This window comes from Calidris pugnax, unplaced genomic scaffold (assembly GCF_001431845.1).
Source record: "Calidris pugnax isolate Ruff unplaced genomic scaffold, ASM143184v1 scaffold56, whole genome shotgun sequence".
NCBI lineage: Eukaryota > Metazoa > Chordata > Aves > Charadriiformes > Scolopacidae > Calidris > Calidris pugnax.
Window position 1 is genome coordinate 15,051,459 of NW_015090839.1, and position 17,199 is coordinate 15,068,657.

The following is a 17,199-nucleotide window of genomic DNA, read 5'->3' on the forward strand; positions in this document are numbered from 1 at the left end:
GATTCCACAATTTAGAGGACCACAGATGGTAGGACCGGTTCCTTCAGCTGTTGGAGTCAGTATAGCTATAGATAAAATAACTGCTGCTGTTTCCAGTGTGGAGGAGTCTGTAAGTCTGTTTTTTGGGAGGTGGGGGGGTTGTGTTTGTTTACTCCTGACAGTTCACTAACCTAATTGTAGCCACAGATGGGCAAAAAATAAAATGTTCAGATGTATTCCAAAATAATACCATACTGAAATAGACAGCAAACATCAAGATGAGCCGTTTGCTTTTGTGTTTCTCTACATAGAATTGTTTAGTAAAATAAGAATTAGGGGAAGAGAGGATGCTCTTGCCCTTTTATTTTTAATTTGAATGGGACATTTTTCTCAGCCTGTGGATTGTTTCAGATGGAAGAACATGACTGTAGATATTTAGCTATTAAGTGTTACTTTGCCCCTACCACCTCTCCCTCTATAAAAGTATAGAAGGTGGAGATGGAAGGAAGCTTAAGAAAATGGAGTGCTTCATACAATGTCACACAATTTCACTTGGTTGTGGAATATGAATTTTATTAACTTTCCTTTATAAGAATAAATTAACATTACCAAGCAGAGTGGGAAGGGAAGAAGAGAATCGGCTGGGGTACTTTGCAAGCTGAGGCTGTGCAGATGCTTTTCATCAAAGATAAAGCTTCAGTGACTTTCAGACATGCTTAGGTAGATTGTGGCTCTGAAGAGGTGGATGTAATCCCTTTATTCCAGCTTGATGCATTTTGAAAAACATGAATATCTTTATCCTTCTTTGTTACTTTAACTGCCTTATAAAGGGGAAAATACGGTTTTGTGGCTAATATCATCTCCCTTGTTTTCACTTTCCCTTCAGGTTTCTATCAGCTCTTGTGACCTGCTGGTTGTAAGCGTTGGTCAGATGTCAATGGGTAGAGCTATCAATATTGTTCAGAAACTCTGGACTGCAGGAATTCCAGCCGAAATAATGTATGACTGGTCCCAGGTAGAATATCTATTTCCGTGTGTTAACTATGTTGTTGTTCTCCAGTATTACTGCAGCCCAAGACCATCCTTTTTCATTTTTTTCTAGTTTTTATTGAGTTACTGACTCATATAACTCAGCATGTAGAGTGCTGTTCAGATACAATAATGTTAAGAAAGTCTCTCTGGCCTTGCAGTGTTCTTCCTCTCTACCTCCCAGGGTATTTTGAAGTGCAATGGAGGATTTTTATGTGCTCCTCAGAGTGCAGAGGAATTAAGTGATCTTCTCCACTGAGTGTGGAGTCCAAGGCGTATTGAAATCAAGGGGTAAAGTCACATAATGAATTTAAAATGAGACTATTTAGCTCCAGTGAGGATGCTACAAAGCGGAAGCATATTTTGTACCAGTCAAGGCAATAAATTTTCCTCTCAGTAAGGGCTGCAAGTAGTATTCCTGAATTCATGAGTTAAGCCTTAATAAATGGAATTTCAGGAACAGAAGAGTATCATCAACTTTTAAGTATATCTAGATGTCTGAAGATGTCACGTTCAGAGGGAGTATTGTCATCATTCTATTGTTACAAAAACAGCTTAGTGAACTGAGCTACTAGATAGGCTGTGGGGTCCCAGTGTAGTCCCTGGAGAGATGAGTGATGGGAAGGAGAGAGCACGGCAAGCTGAGCTGTGCCCTTTTTTCTCCAGTTGAAACCTCTAAGCAGACCTTTAGCCAGTAATACCTCACGAGTAGCGAGCTGCCTGGCAATGCTGAGATCCCTTTTAATAGTGGTGGCAGTTACGTGAGGATTATGAGTCTGGTTCTTCTTTAAGTATCGGGTTGGTGACTAACAAAGGAAACACTATGCAGTTGTCCATTCTCAGTCACGTGCTGCAGAGCAGACAGTTTTGAGCTCACTTAATTGCCTGGCGTTTTTTTAGTCTTTTGGCATAACATTTCTGACAGTTTCACTCCCTCAGAACTGAAAAAAAAATCCAGATCTTTATGCTTTTCCTATGATCACCCTGGGTTCTCTCCTTTTGCAATTCTTAAGGAATAAAGTGCCTCTAATGCTGTCCTGCAATCTGCTGCTATGTCAGCATGGCGAGCCCCTCGGTAAGCTCAGCACTGAGGGTGATGTTAGGCAGCCCCAGGTTTACAGGAACCCCGGCTGGAGTCAGCTTTCAGGGCAGAGTACCAGGACTGAGCTATTACTGAAAGTTGCAGGCAGTGGGGTGGTAACTGATTGATGCTACATTGCATGGTTTTAATTACCTAGATCTGGCACTTCTAGGTCCAGCTATCCCCTTCTGTGTGGGAACTAGGACTGCAGGGCCTAGGCATTCTCTCTGTCTAGTGTAGACTTAGATTTCAGTTTTTAAGGAACATTAGGTTCCTTATGCATCCTTCATGCATAATGAAGTTTCACCTCCTGGAGTTGTTAAAGCTTTCATCTCTCAGAAGTTTATATGATCAGTGTAACTGCTGCATATCAAGTTATTTTAATTAACGGCAGGAGACTTTGGTTATGTAAGTGATCATTTTATAATCTGTCAAATTTCTGTCCCATTCCCCTTCTGAATGTTCCCATTTCAGTCCCAGGAAGAACTGCAGGAATATTGCAGATGCTCTGGGATAACATATGTGGCTCTTGTGTCAGATAAAGAAGGAAGTCATGTGAAGGTAAGTGTGGGACCAGAGGATGCTTGACAATGTATCAGGTTTATAATCTGTTGTTCTACATTTCTTTTTTCTTTAAGATCATACTTCTTTTCAATGTAGTATTTAAGTAGATGGAATTTCAAATAAATAGTTTCAGTTGCTAAGTAGTAGAAATTACTTCTGAAGAAGCCTGCTTTTTATCCCTCCATAACACTGTTATTCACAGACCTCCTTTCCTTGAGGAAAGTCCAAAAATCAGTGCAAACATTGCTTGACTTTGAGTCATTGGTGTCTCTATGTGGAAAAAGGTTTCTGTTGTCTCTGATTTCTTTGAATCTACAAAATGAATTAGTTGACTCAGTCATCTTTCCAGTTGGCAGCTTTCCATGTTAACAAAAAAAAAAAAACCACAATTAAAATGTAAATCTAAAAAAATAACCTGCATAGTTTAAACAGGCAGAGACTGAACCACATTCCTCATCTTTGTAAGATAAGGTTAAGAAGGAAAGGCTGGACTCTGTCACAGCATGAATTACCACCTTCTGCGGTCTGCGGCCTGTGGTCCTAGTATACCTTTTCAGAAGTTAAAAGTTTTAAAATACTCTTGATTCTGGATCATTAGGAAAAAAGATCATTATTCTTTGAAAAAAAATTCATTCTTGAAATTTCATTACTGAAAAAAAAGTAATCCTTTGACAGCATCTGGCATACCTAGCCAATGTGCATGACTGAAATATTTTTCACTTGTTATTCACTTCCCTTCTCCTTGTTAAAGGAGAAGCTGCTGCTGGAGCATTCACACCCCATTCAAGGAGTCACACACCCACCACCCGAGTCTTCAGCTGCTCAGATCAGGGTCCCTTTGCAGCAGGTGCCCCTTTCAACTCCTCACACAACACCCTTCAACACCCTCAGGCGTGCTCCCTCCTTCTCCAGGCTCAACCCTAGGTTTCCTGCAGCAGAGTCTCAAGCATCAGATTTTATAGAAATAAGTAATTTAATGGAAAGGTACAGCAGTGAGGTCTGCCTGGGCTGTGTGCCTCCAAAAAGGGAGGGACCTGGAACAGATATCCCTGGGCAGTTATACCCTCGTGATCTATACACCCACTGTTCATGTGTCTTTTAGTCCAATGGTGATTTTTGGTCTGGGATCTTCTAACTCGTTTTTCTGTGTCCAGGCAGGCCATTCACTGCTCTTACCTTGTTCATTTGTGGTCTCTGCTGACAGTTGTAGCCTCCTTTTCTTATGGTTTATGCTTCTTGTGCCCCTGCGCTCGCTGGCAGAACATGGGGAACTGAAAAGTCACAGGCTTAGGGAAAACACTACCAAAACATCAGTGTGTTATCAGCATTTTCCTTACACTGTAAGACTAAACACAGCCCTTTACCAGCTGCTGGGAAAATTACTAAGAAAAGTAACTCTATTGCGGCCTAAAGGCTTCAGCAAATCTGGCTTCTCATGCTAAGTAGAGCTAACAGCATAAATCATCCCATGTCATAATCCTAAGTAATTTTTTATTCTAATTAAATTCTGCTTTTTTAAGATAAACAGCTAATATCTCTCAACAGTCATTGTAGCAGATAGCAAGTAACTGTGCAATAACTGGATGAGCATGTAGATTTTGCTGATGAGAATGCGATAGATCAATGTCTTCTGCAAGACTATTACAGAGCGTTCTTTTAAATATGGCTTTATTGAAGCAAAACCAACAAAGAGAACGCTAATGAAGTGAATGGTGGTGCTACTGATTAATATCTTCCCGGTAAAGATGGAGCAGAGTCTTAACTGTTGTAAACTGAAAGGCAAGCCTTACTCTAACATAATCCTTAACTCAAAAACCAACTCCAAATCAAATATGCTGCTAGTAATATGGTATTTGTTTCTACAGGCCATTCTGTTAAAAAAATTAATTATCACATAGTAAATATAAGTAGCCAAGCCAGTTTAAGCTTTAGGAATGCAGAGGAAATTAGTTGGTTGGGAAAAAAAAATATAAAAATAAGCAAAGGTTGAATTGGCAGTGAGTGATTGGTAACGATGATAGCTTCCTAACTTTGACTGCTTCACCTCTGCCGGGTGAATAATCCAGTTTGGTTTTGATTAAATTTGATAAGTGTATTCATATGCTATTTTAAGAATCAACAATCTTAAGAACACTGAACTACATCATAGGTGAAATCCTTTGAGAAAGACAGACAAACGGAGAAAAGGATTTTAGAATCTGACTTAGTAGACCACCTGATCCAGAAACTGAAAACTAAAATCTGTGATGAAAGATGTAGTAGGTAAGTAGCCTAACGTGTCAACGTGAATAGTCAAAATCAGAAGTGAATGTACGTTTGTTTTAATGAAATAACTTTAAGATACACTCAGTTAAACCTTGATTTTATATGATTAAGAGCTTTGTTGAATTCCTTTTGAGGGGGAAAGAAAGCAAAAGGCTTGGTTAGAGAATTTTACTGAGATGAAGAATGAGACTCATTTTCCCTAGCTGTTGTTACGTTCAAACATCCATAGCACTTCATAAATTAAAAGGTTATCCAGCTCAAGTGCTACTGGAACACCAGTACAGTTCCTATGGCAGGGCTGCCTGCAAGTCCCTGTTGCTGACCAGATGCCCATCAGGTTCATGGGCCACGTAATCAAAGAATTAAAGTGGCAAATCCCTTTCATTCTGAGGCAGTGCTGATATTCTAAAGATGAAGGTGTAATTGTGGCAGCCAATGTGTACAGGTGTGCTACAAGGGAAAGTAACACCCGGCAAAGGCTCAGGGTACAGAGCAACACCCAATCATCCTGTCTTTATTGAAATCATTATGTCTTGTCACCAATAGAAGTTAGTACCTATATCACAGGAGAGGCTACAGTCAGTCCTGGGTCCATAAGCAGCGTAGCTGTTATATTTACAAAAAGAGATAAGAGTACGATTACACACGATATGTATATATGTATGTACATATATACATACGTAGTGGCAGCAGGAACAGGCATGGTTTATTCACACAAGCTTGAATGCATAAACTAACAGATTTGACATCCATAGGACTTCTGAATAGAATGAACAATTAAGGAAATGATTAAGCTGGGAAATGCATAACTTGAGCAGTAGTTTGTGCAAGTGGCTGACATCTGCTCCCCACCTCTTCCATGGATTTTCTTATGCCTCGGCCAGTCATGGCATTTAATTTTGCAACTAACCTGATTCTCATGTGTTTTGTGACAGATATACAGGTTCTATTAGAAGCTGTGAAAAAGAATCATTCTTTCTATAGGTTATCTTATTTCTAGATCCTGAGAGCAGAATAGAGGAAAACCTCTATTTGGTAATACTAAACAGAGAAATGCAGTAATTATAAACACTGTCAAATTTCTTTGTTAATGAATCCTGAATGTGGAAAGCAAAGGGATCCAAACTAATAATTTAAAGCTTCTTTGAATATCTGTGATATTAACTACAAATATTACTTTGATACTTTAGTATTATGTCACAGAAACCTGTAAGAAATCATAGATTAAATCAAGATTTTGGAGAAAATATTCTCATAATAGATTCTAGTATGAGGATCTAAATCAGTCTTGCATGATGGGGAGCGTATTTTTTTCGTATCCATAGGAAACATAAAAATTGCTTCTTGATCAGATTTTGTGATGTGATTTTGTATGATTTCCTGTCTGTTCCAGAATAGAATTTAATCTGCAGATATGTGCTGGGAAGTCTCCATAAATTTCTTTATCTGTTGGAATGAAATAAGTATTTTTGTATGATAATCTGAAACAATGTATTATTACAGTATTTCTTCATTATTTTAAATTTGTTTCCCTAACTAGCTTTGTTTATTTTTAGAGAAACCTCGGATAATCTTTCAGTACCAAATCAAAAGGGATCATTTATTAATAATTCAGGTATTTAGACTCTAGTTATAGAACATACAAACTATTTCTCTTTCTGCTTAAAAACTGTATTATAAGAAGTATTGCTGGAACATACAATTTAGAAGTATTACCAAAGTCAAAGCAAGAAAATGTTTTCTAGCAACGCTTCTGGTTAGACACTTCCTCCTAATTTCAGATGTTGTTCCAGGTGATCTAAAACTGAATTTTTCTCCAAGCTAACAACGTAAGTGCTTAGGCCAATAGGCAGAATATTCCTCGTATGAGCATTCATTGATGCAATGATTCAGGGAGAGGGGGACATACACACATAAAAATCGTGAACATTTCCTTGCTGAGGAGAAATTAAATGTCATCTTGATGGAAAAAAATGACATGACCCGTGATTGTTGCAGTGTTGGGACCTACTGTTCTACTAAGATTTTTTTTTTCTTCAAATGAAAACACCTTTATGTTTCTAGCTACAGATTCACACTCCTTAATCTGATAATTGCAGTTTGTAGACAGAAAATAATATTAAGTACTTTTTTGTGTGGATAGTTTGGTGTTTTATATAATTATTTTATTAAGCACTCACATTGTGGGGGATGGTGGTTGCTGTTTTTTTTTAAAGAAACACTATTTTCCCACTGGTGCTGATTTCAGCTAGAAAAGAGTTACTTTCCTTTCTAGTGATTGCTATGAAAGGAATGTCAATAATTCTTACTGGTTTTAGATGTTGCTAAGTGACATTTACACTGCTCAAGGACTTTTTTCATCTTCCCAGAGACGTAGAGAGAGAATGGTGGAATGGCCAATGAAATATTTCCATACCATGGGCATCAGGCTCAGTGTATAAATGAGGGTAGGCTTAGGGAGTCCACGATCACTGATCTGTGCGGTGCTAATTCATTTTTGTTATTTTTCCTTTTCTATTATTGTTTCTATTAAACTGTCTTTATCTCAATCCACAATAGATTTCCCCTCCTGGCTTTCTACCCCCTCTTTCTCCCTCCCGGGAAGCGGGGTGTAAGTGGCTGCTGGATCTGGTTGCCAGCTGAGGTTAACTCATGACACCCCCTGCATAACAGTGAGGGAGAGAGGTGGCCGTTTGGTTGGCTTAATTTTGGGTTTTTTTGTGTATGTGTAATTACCAGAAGAGGCAATTTTTATTTCAAAATAAGCCATTTCAGATTTTAATTGTTTTTTGGGGAAGATGGGGGCTGGGGTTTATTGTTTCATTTGTCATTGACTCCACTATGACCATTAAATAATTGCCTCATTCTTGTAATAGCTTTTCTTTTTTTGATGTCATGTATTCCACATTCCTCTGTAAAATTCTGCAAGCTGTTTGGAACCTTTTATTATTTTCAGGGAATGCTGATGTAAAAGAGCAGATTTCTTATTCTTACCAATAAGTGAGCATTTGAGAATTTACACCCACATTTTATTATCCTGTCTACTTGACTGACTTTGGGGGGTTTTTAGCAGCTTTTTGAACCTTAGTTTATTTATATTTTTGAATTTTTTGTTTCTTGCTACTTCTTGTATAAGGAAAAATATAATCTAAAACTATATGTTTGCATTTTAGGTGTGTTTGAATCACATGGAACTCTTGTAGTGCCTAATGTTAGTGTTATAGCTCCTGAAAAATTATCTGCCAGTGCCAGGCGTCGTCAAGAAATTCAGGTACATGCGCATCAAATAAGTATTAAGAAGTGATCCTTGGAAGTTAAGGAATGGTAGAATTTGTATTTCCTCTATCAGCTAACATACACAAATACATCCTGTTTGTTCTTTATTCATAAAGTAGACAATGAACACCACACAAAAGGTCAAAGGCAAAAACCACCTTTTTTTAATGTTTTGGATCTTGGGTATTATCTGTGACAATGTTGTAGCTCAGCCATCATTGTAAATGTATAGATTAGAAATCTCACTTTAGTAGGAAACACGGTTCTGGAATTTTCCTTTTTTTTTTTTTTTTTTTATAAATGCTGAAGTGTGTTAAAAGTGCAAGTTCAGCATACTTTTAATTTGCAATATGTAGAGTACGTGTCACAAACATATCTCATTACATTGTCTCAAACTAAAGGCCTACAAAAAATTGCAGATTTAAAAAACCTGCCTAAAATATAAAGTAGAAAAGATTCAATTATGCTAGAAACAAATATCAGAGTTTGCTCATGGGCTCAAGATATTTAGAGTACATAGTAAAGTAGAACTGTAATCTTGCCCCTTTTCAGTCAATATTTGGGTGTGCAACAAAAAATAGTTCTGGAAACTCAAAGCAGTGGATGTTATTCGCTGAGCTTTGAGCTAAACAGACTTTCTGTTTTCAAGTTTTTAATATACAAAAGCATCTTCCTAAGGTACAAAAGACAACACAGTGCAAGGCTGACACTACATTTGTGAAGTGCTGTCTTTGCAGGATTACTAGCTTGCTCTGGAAAAAAGTGTTACAAGGCATGACCCATACTTTGGTTTGGCTGTCAAACCAGTCCTCTTTCTTCAGCTAGAGATGATTCACTGTATCCAATCACAGGTTCTGACATTCCTCTGAAAAGTTATCTAACACCCAGAAACAAAAAGGCAGGTTTTAACTACATATGTGAGAATTCACATTGTAACACGCAGTTCTATCTGCTTTAGTACAATACCAGTATTATCACATCTTTACTGTTGTGGCAAGAGCAGCTCAGCCCCAGTCTCCTGCCTGACTGCTTGTGCAATTGCTCCTGAAAATTACATTAAATGTGAATTTTAGTTTAAATATGATGTAATTCTACATCTTGTGCTAGATGCAGCTTCCTTTGTTCTCCTCATCTATGAAACAGAAAATACCTGTTTCCAACAAGTGTCCCAGAAGCAGTGTATTTTACTTTTGCCCATCTTTTGTTGGCAGGTGCAAACAAGACTTCAGACATTCATTTCTAGCCTGCAACAGAAAACAAGTGAGATTGAGGTTTTAGCAGTAAGTATGTGGCAGAAGGCTGAATTAAATTTCAAATTCTTAATTGAATTGGATGATGTAGTTGCTGTCTGCAACAAACTACTACCAGTAGCCTCGCTTTAGAGATACCAAATGGACCAAACTTCTGGTTAAATGGGACTCATGGCATGTTTCTTTCATTCTTGAAAAGTATCTCAAATTGTGTGTATTGGACAGTTGCATAGAACAAAACTTAACAAATATTTAGCTGTAAGTTCTTAAGCTGTACTCATGCTAACTACTGTGGATGATTTAATAACTTGTTCCTGTAGATTTGCTCTTTTATTTAAACAAACATAGCTGCTATTTGTATATGGCTTTTAGACTTTGCTGACCATGTCACAAAGGACTTAAAAACGGTATATGCTTCTCAGGAAACACATTGCCCATTTGCCTGTGCCTATTTGGAACTTTCCATAGTAGAATCTGTTATGAACAGATCAAGCTTAAAACGTTGGTAAATTCCTAATTCTACCAGCATGAGTCCTTCTTTGGCAATCAAAATACTGACTCCCCTCAATACAGCTTACCTCCAGTTGGCAAACAGGTAACAGAAGAACTGTAAAGTATTGATTTCTTGATGGCATTTTTACAGGTAGATCTGCCAAAAGCGACTGTGATGCCCTTCTTATCGTTAAAGGTAAGCAACTAAGAACTGTTGAAACTCCTATTGAACAATAGAAGATAAATTCTGTGCCTACTGAGGTGGAATGCAAAATTCACTCATTGGGGTTTTTCTCCTGTAAGGAGTTTGAATTGGGTTTTAAAACTTAATAGGATTTTTTTTTACCCGAGGAGCTTGACTGAGGCTAGAAAAATATTTTTGTCAAATGCCAAATTACACAAGACACCATTAGAAAGTCTTAATCCAAAGCTGTTTGTTTTCCCCAAGAATAGTGAACTGAAATTAAGTCTTGCTGCTCATTTTCATAAACCCATAAGCACTAATAGCGGTTCCAACAAAGTTGTTTCTTGAAGCTGTTAATGAAGGAGGACCCAAAACACAGAGGCAATTGTTTCAAGTACAGTAGCTGAAACATTTTAGTGAAGCCACAGTAAAAAGGGGATGTACAAGTATTATATTGACACCCTTTACAAGTGATAGAGCCCATTTCATTGTTTACACCTTCCTATTGCTAATCTGTTAGGAAACTGCTCACTAAATTCTTCTTACATTTTTATTTAAAAAATTTTAAAATCAAGTTGCACATGTTGTTTATGAGTTTTGTTTGAAACCTTTTTAATAACCTCTTTAATTAAGAAGCATTGAGATTACACAATGTTCAGAAGACTGAATCCTATGAGAAGTATTTCCTTCACAAGAGAATGTAAGACCGTTTCCTAGTTCCTTGTCAATTTTTTTTTCCAAGTTTGATGGAGATAGACAAGCCTTCGATGCTACTGTGAGACAACTGATGTCACGATGGCCAAAACAGAGATGTTCATACTTACAAGCAATTTGTGATGAAATTTACAGTATCAAAATGGAAAAGAGGTAAGTTTTTTAAGCTTTTACAGGTACATAAAACATCAATTATTTCTGCTTTTAAACTTTACTATGTAAGCTGCTCTTAATTTGTCCTCCCCTTTCCCTCTCCCTGAGGAAAAAAAGAGCTGTTCAGGAAATGTGTATACGTCCTTGAGTACTATTTTTTCACTAACATGAAACAAAATGGGAACAATTTACTGGTCATCTAATGCTCACTTGTGGTAACATGTAAATTTTTGGTCGTGTAAATTCTTCATTTTTATAAACCTGAAAAGGTTTACAAATTCTAAATTGTATTCCCATTATTATCTCATTTGCTATGTTGTTCATGAAACTGAAGTGCAAACAACTATATAGGTTCAGGTACACTGCTATGCTACTAGGCACTTAACCCTCTTTTCCCAGGGGAAGGGCTCAGCTTGCTTTTTAAAACTCGGGAGCACGTTTAATTCCTCCTGCTCTAAGGGAATACCATGGGGATGTGGCACAGCTTTAAGCAAATCTGATGCGTGCTCTCCCCACCTGTGGTGTGAAGCCCCTTTCTGTCTTCTAAGCATGAAAAACATGTATGTTCAACTTGTAGTCTCCTTGTTGGATTCTGGCAAAGCTGACAATACCTGATGTCTGGGCACATCTGGTTTTAAGCCTCACATTTTCAACTCTTGCGTGTACTGGTACAGTTAAATGATACCTGGGTATCTATGCCCTATTGTGGGCTTCATTTAGCATACATTTTCTTAAACATTCAGCTTGAAGGTATTATTTAAAATGAGACTGAAAATTGACTTTGCATCAAAAGTGCTTCAGGCTTACTAAGTTTACTGAGGCAACTAACTATAGAGTGAAGTTGTTTTTTTTTCTTCCTGAAGCTTGCAAGGCTGTGAACAACAAAAGCCAATTACTATATAAATAATAATAATCCATACAATGTTGGGTGTGAATGTAATGCAGTCCCTGACAAAGACTTCCTTTTGCTGTCTGCACACAAAATGCTGCTTGGCCATAAGCCTTCCAGATAGTGAACGAGAATTAAACAGGCTCAACAAATAGAAAGAGAATGAAGGGGGAAATGGCAGCCACAGCCAAAGGAACTAAAACTTACTGCCATTCTACTGAATCTTTGTTTTTAGCTCATTGCTAAGATTCGCCACAGGTTTTTTAGCTTTTGAACCCACAGTTTCAAAGTTTAAAAATCTTCTTTTTTCCTTCCCTCTGCAGGGTTCCTGTGCTTATCCTGTACAGCTACCGAGATGAATACAAGGTTTTGTTTTAGTACTTAAAGCATCTTTTATGGGATGAAAAGTTATCTTTTAACTAAGAGACAACCAGTGTTTTGTCAAAGGAATTTCAAAAAGCTGTAATAATGCAAGACTGGCAACTAATGCCTTTTTATGTGTCCAGATTGAATTTCATGTGTAACATAAAACTGTAAATTTACGTTAAAAAAGTGGAAATAAATGTTTTACAGGCACTTAAAGATCAAGTCTGACTGCAGCCAGAGATATGTATTATCATGTAATTCTTGCCCCCTTATGCCACAAGAGAAGTTAAGAGCTGTGCTGGTGTAGAACTGCTTTTTTCTTTTTAAATAGTTTCAGAACATTTTTTAATGTCAATATGCAACAGCAGTACTGCAATAAAACTCAGTTCAAGGATTAGAGAAGATGAATTATCTTCAGCTTGAACTGTTTTAAACTTTTTTGAAGAAGGGTTTTTATGTAATAAAAGGTTTGGCTACTGAGCCTTCTTGAAAGATGTATTGCAAGCTTTTTGTGTTTGTCTTTTAATAAACTTATTGGTTTAATTTCTATAGAAGAGATGGTGGCTTTCAAGCTGAGAGAGTTGTTGCAAATCTGGCTGCTTATGCTTGTCTGGCCCATACTTTACATTAAAATCAAGCAGCAGCTTCCTGGGAGATGAAACAAGACCCAATACAGGAAAAATATGTTTCAGACCTAAGCCTAAGACTTTTAAGAGAAACAGTAATTTAAGAGAAACAGTAATAGGTATGTGCTAGAGGCACAATCAAAGTCTTGAACCTGCTTTCTTCACTTAAGTTGTCAGATCTGGTGTGAAGTTAAAGTTATAGTAATGACTATAAATATAAATCTTGCACTTTATCTTCTTGAAACTGAACTGTAACACAACCCCATCAGGAAAAATGAAGCTAAGTCTACCTTCTGTTTGAACAGCTTACTCCTGGTTTAAATTAATGCAATGAGTATCCAGTGCTAAAGGCAATTAAGAAATACCCACTTACCTTTGCTGCCCTTCTGTAGTTAAGAGGGCAAAGTTAAAATATGTAAAGAGGTAACTTTAAAGACAAACCCAAGAACCGTGAAGTTGTAACAGAAAGCAGCATCAGGAGAGTCAGTCCTCAAGGCACAGATATCCATACCATTCCTGGCCACTCACCAAGACAAGTCACATCAGTCACTACAATCAAATCCATTTCTCATTGTGTTTAATAGGAACAATTAAGTATTCATCTTTTACATCTGCTCATATGAAGGAGCTACTTTAAGATGTGAAATATGGGGAAATTCAGATCCCTGAACATACTAAAGGATGAAGCTTAAAAAAAGACAAGTTTAGGTGACATGAGCATTTTTTAAGCCATATCTGAAGGGAACATGATGCAGAGGCCTGCCCTCCCCCCACCCTGAGCCAGGGGCTGCACAGCTGGATCAGCATGGAGCGAGGGCACAGCTGCCAGGCTTTGAAAGAGCTGAAGCCTTAGGGGTATCTGCACTGCATCATGTAGACACATCCTTCAAAATAAGACAGAAACAGGAAAGCTGCTGTTCCTGATAGTATGTTGGCACCCACCTTCCCTAGTACTACTGAGGCGGATCTGTAAAACTGGGCATCTGTCGCTGGGACTCCTGCTCCAGTCTCACTTTGCTCCTGGCACGGTGCATTTCTCTTCACCCTGTTACCCCCCAAACAGGTTTTTACGTTGCCCACTTGTACAATACAAAACAAACAGCAGTAGAAGTACAAAACCAGTTGGCAGCTGAGCATAAAGCTATTTCAGTATAACCCCGTAAATACTCCTGCCATAAAACAATCCAGAGAAAGCACCTTCTGCTCTCAGTTTAAACAAAAGTACTGATCACATCCCAGTGTCCTGCTGGAAGGAAAGCCAAAGACAAGTGGTAACTCAAAAAGAAATGGACTTTGCTTTGAGCAATGGTCAAGTCTGTTATAGTGATGGTAGGACACTGCTCCGTCACTGCGTTGCTTTACTCTTCTTGTTTTTGCTTTTCTTGTCTTTTTTCTTCAAGCCATCCATGTTAGCTCTCAGCAAATTTGAATATGCCTGAAACAATAATTGGAACCATTACAAGAACAAATATGTAACCGACAATACACTAGAGGTAACATTTTACATATTGCTAATGGACACGTATCTGCATTTTCTCTGTTAAAGAATCACGCTCTTACACCCTACACTGGGATACTCTTATTTCTAAACCAATGCAGAAAATTAAATAAAAATCCCATTATATTTTATCTTTTTTTTTTTTTTTAACAAATGCAGATAGGTGGGTAGTCTAAGGTTAATCTGTATGGCGGCTCCCCGCTGAATCAACACATTCATAACTGCCCAGTGCTTCCTGCTGACCATTCCCCAGTACCTACAGAAAAGGAAGATAAAAGGCGTACAAAACTTACCATCTGGAATTTATTTACTTCTTTTGAGCTCACCTACAAAAGTAATACTGGAGGTTAGCCAAGAAAACACTAGCTTCTATCACAAACCAAGTATCAGTATGTGTTTACCCACCATCTACTGACCATCTAGTCTTTTTAGCAGCAGCTGGATCAACCCACCCCGTTCAGCGGGGCAGGCTGTACTGACATGTCACAGCACTTCACTGACTTAGAAAACAGCACACTCCTTACTTGATTAACAAAATCCTCTAGAGGCCATTTGCCCCAAATTCCTGTGTTTTCAAATGGGAAGAGTGTGAAGAAACATTCTAAGGAAGCTTGTATTTACCTGTCGGGCCATAAAAATACTTTGCCGCCCCGATTCTCTCAACTATTTCTCAAAATAACATTTTTCCTTGAGTTACATCACAGAAGAGAGTTCAAGTCAGCAAAAGCCTTTTCCGGTCTCTCATTCAAAGCTGTCGTGGCTTCAGTTGGGACAGAGTTAACTTTTATCTTAGCAGCTGGTGTAGTGCTGTGCTTTGGATCTGGGATGAGAAATACTTTTGATAGTGCCCTGATGTTTTTAGTTGTTGCTAAGCTCTCAAGGCCTTTTCTGCTCCTCTCACTGCCCCGCCAGCCAGGGCTGGGGGTGTGCAAGAAGTTGGGAGGGAACACAGCCCAGACAGCTGACCCCTCATACTGCAGATTCCATATCCACCCCATGTCCTTCTGCCCATGTCTACAGAAGCAGTTTTCCCCTTCCCTCCAAACAATTCCACCTGACTTGAAACAGCCACAGTTGCTGAAAACAAGGAGGGTCCTTTTCTGCTGTCCTGCAATACCATTCTGAAGGAAAATCCAGCACGCGGAGAGCAAAACTATAAACTACTGACCCATCTGTAATGCTGAGTGTGAGCATTCAAACTTCAGGAAAGTGTAATTCAGCATCCCAATTTAAGCTGTATGTTTAGCTACCGTACGGTTTCTCTGGAATTAAGAGGGTATTCCTCATGGAATTAATGTAAAGATAAATTTCACTTAACATACAGTGCATGAAATACAAGACAATTTTTCTAACCAAAAGTTGTCACTTACCACTGTGCTAATTTTCTTCTTTCCATCAGTTGCTCTTAGAAGACACTTATTGTCTGCCGGTTCAAAACTTTCTACGTGGCCTTTGCGTGGGACTGGTTTTGTTCGCCCATCGTCTGTATTGAAAGACACAGAATGTTTGTTCATATTTCACTGAGATGCCTCCTGAGAGATGATGAGGTATTAAAAACTGCTCATGAGGAGATCTGTAAAACACCTTGGAATTTAAGGCCACCTGAACTGACACTGCTCCCAAATTGCTGACAGACCCCTTCCTCTGTAACCCCAGAAGGATCTGTTCCATAAACTACATCTGCCAGGAAAAAATGTAAATCCTTCCCCGACATGCTGTATGAACCACCAGCTCCAGCAGCAGCACGTTCTAAATGTGTGTCAAAGTGCAGCTGAGGACACTGGACTTCTCGAGCAGTGCCAGCTGACCAGAGAAACACACACACACAAAAGCAACACTAGAATCCTCCTTTAAGAGGCCTAAGGATGTCCAATTGTTGTTTGATAATTAGAAAGTCACAATATTTCCCACAGTTTGAAATACAGTCGCATTTCAAGGTTATTAGTGCTGCAGCAAAGATGATTGATGCGTCCATACGGCTACTCTGGTTTTCAGATACTCTGAATTTTAACCGTTATCTTTTAAAACATGCGCTAACAACACTGTGAGTTTGATTTCGATGAACACCTGGTTAATCCAGCCAACAGACTTCACACTTACATTTCTTCAACGTTATGAAAACACTCCCCGAAGTTCGGCACTTCTGGAAGAGCCGGGTAAGCTCTGTCAGGAACTGAAAGAGAAAGACACCCCATCCTTGGCTGGAGGCCACGGCGCAGGCCCTTCTCCCTTCTCCCGGTGCAGCCCAGCAGCTCGCTGCCCGGGGAGCAGCCCCAGCCCCGCCCCAGCCCGGGCTCTCCCAGTTCCGCGGCAACAAGCGCCGAGGAACGGGGAACTCCCGGTTTCCCCCACGTACCACACGAGGCCCAGCCGGAAAACGAGCTCTAAACACACACACACCCCGGACCTGCCGCGGCCCCCGCCTTTCTGCCCGCCCTCCCCCCGCGCCCGAGTCACCGGCTACAACGACGCTCCCTCCCGTCCCCCGGGCCAGGCCAGGAGCCGGCCCGGCGTGGGCCCGGCGCAGCGCGGGGGCCTTGAGGGGCCTCCCTCCCCCACCAGCAGCCGGCAGAGAGGGACGCGCCGGGCGGCCGGTGACCAGTCGGCTCCCCGGGAACCGGCCACGACGGCAGGGACGGCCGGAGGACCGGCCACCCCACCCCAGCCCAGCCCAGCCCAGCCCAGCCCACCTGCTCGCTCTCCAGCAGCACCATCCTGCCCTGCCTTGCTCCGCCGCGCCGGAAACGCCGCGCGCGCGCACCCACGCCGCGCACGCAAGCACGCACGCCGCCGCACAGACTAGAGCGGGCGGGGAACGCCGCGCGCGAGGAGC

At 39.8% G+C, this 17,199-nt stretch overlaps 2 protein-coding genes across 6 annotated transcripts in view; one reads left to right on the forward strand and one right to left on the reverse strand.

The window, feature by feature from the left end:
- EIF2AK4 (eukaryotic translation initiation factor 2 alpha kinase 4) overlaps positions 1–12,740 on the forward strand; it is a 42,123-nt gene extending 29,383 nt beyond the window's left edge. Inside the window, exons 30-39 of one of the 5 annotated variants that reach the window (XM_014941791.1) lie at positions 2–109; positions 866–994; positions 2,564–2,650; positions 4,803–4,915; positions 6,475–6,533; positions 8,092–8,189; positions 9,406–9,474; positions 10,088–10,132; positions 10,863–10,987; positions 12,200–12,740. In XM_014941791.1, coding sequence (XP_014797277.1) covers positions 2–109; positions 866–994; positions 2,564–2,650; positions 4,803–4,915; positions 6,475–6,533; positions 8,092–8,189; positions 9,406–9,474; positions 10,088–10,132; positions 10,863–10,987; positions 12,200–12,254 — 888 coding nt within the window. In that variant the 3' untranslated portion in view covers positions 12,255–12,740. Of the gene's footprint in view, position 1; positions 110–865; positions 995–2,563; positions 2,651–4,766; positions 4,916–6,474; positions 6,534–8,091; positions 8,190–9,405; positions 9,478–10,087; positions 10,133–10,862; positions 10,988–12,199 lie in introns of those variants that run through there. The other 4 variants (XR_001412008.1, XR_001412009.1, XM_014941794.1 and 1 more) reach the window with 4 other exon arrangements.
- Positions 12,741–13,428: 688 nt separating this feature from the next.
- Positions 13,429–17,142, reverse strand: SRP14 (signal recognition particle 14kDa). The gene is made up of 5 exons (XM_014941796.1): positions 17,057–17,142; positions 16,467–16,539; positions 15,737–15,849; positions 14,660–14,692; positions 13,429–14,303 (listed from the first exon to the last, which is right to left on the reverse strand). Exons 1-5 carry the CDS (start codon positions 17,078–17,080, stop codon positions 14,214–14,216), a joined length of 333 nt encoding a protein of 110 aa, XP_014797282.1. The 5' UTR covers positions 17,081–17,142; the 3' UTR covers positions 13,429–14,213.
- Positions 17,143–17,199: the final 57 nt, after the last annotated feature.

Excerpts from the sequence above, each read along its gene's own strand:
- SRP14 (XM_014941796.1), bottom strand. The coding sequence starts at position 17,080 with ATGGTGCTGCTGGAGAGCGAGCAG. Across the intron at positions 16,540-17,056 it reads TGCTGCTGGAGAGCGAGCAG|TTCCTGACAGAGCTTACCCG; the intron begins GTGGGCTGGGCT and ends TTTCTCTTTCAG. Across the intron at positions 15,850-16,466 it reads TTTCATAACGTTGAAGAAAT|ACGATGGGCGAACAAAACCA; the intron begins GTAAGTGTGAAG and ends CTTTCAATACAG.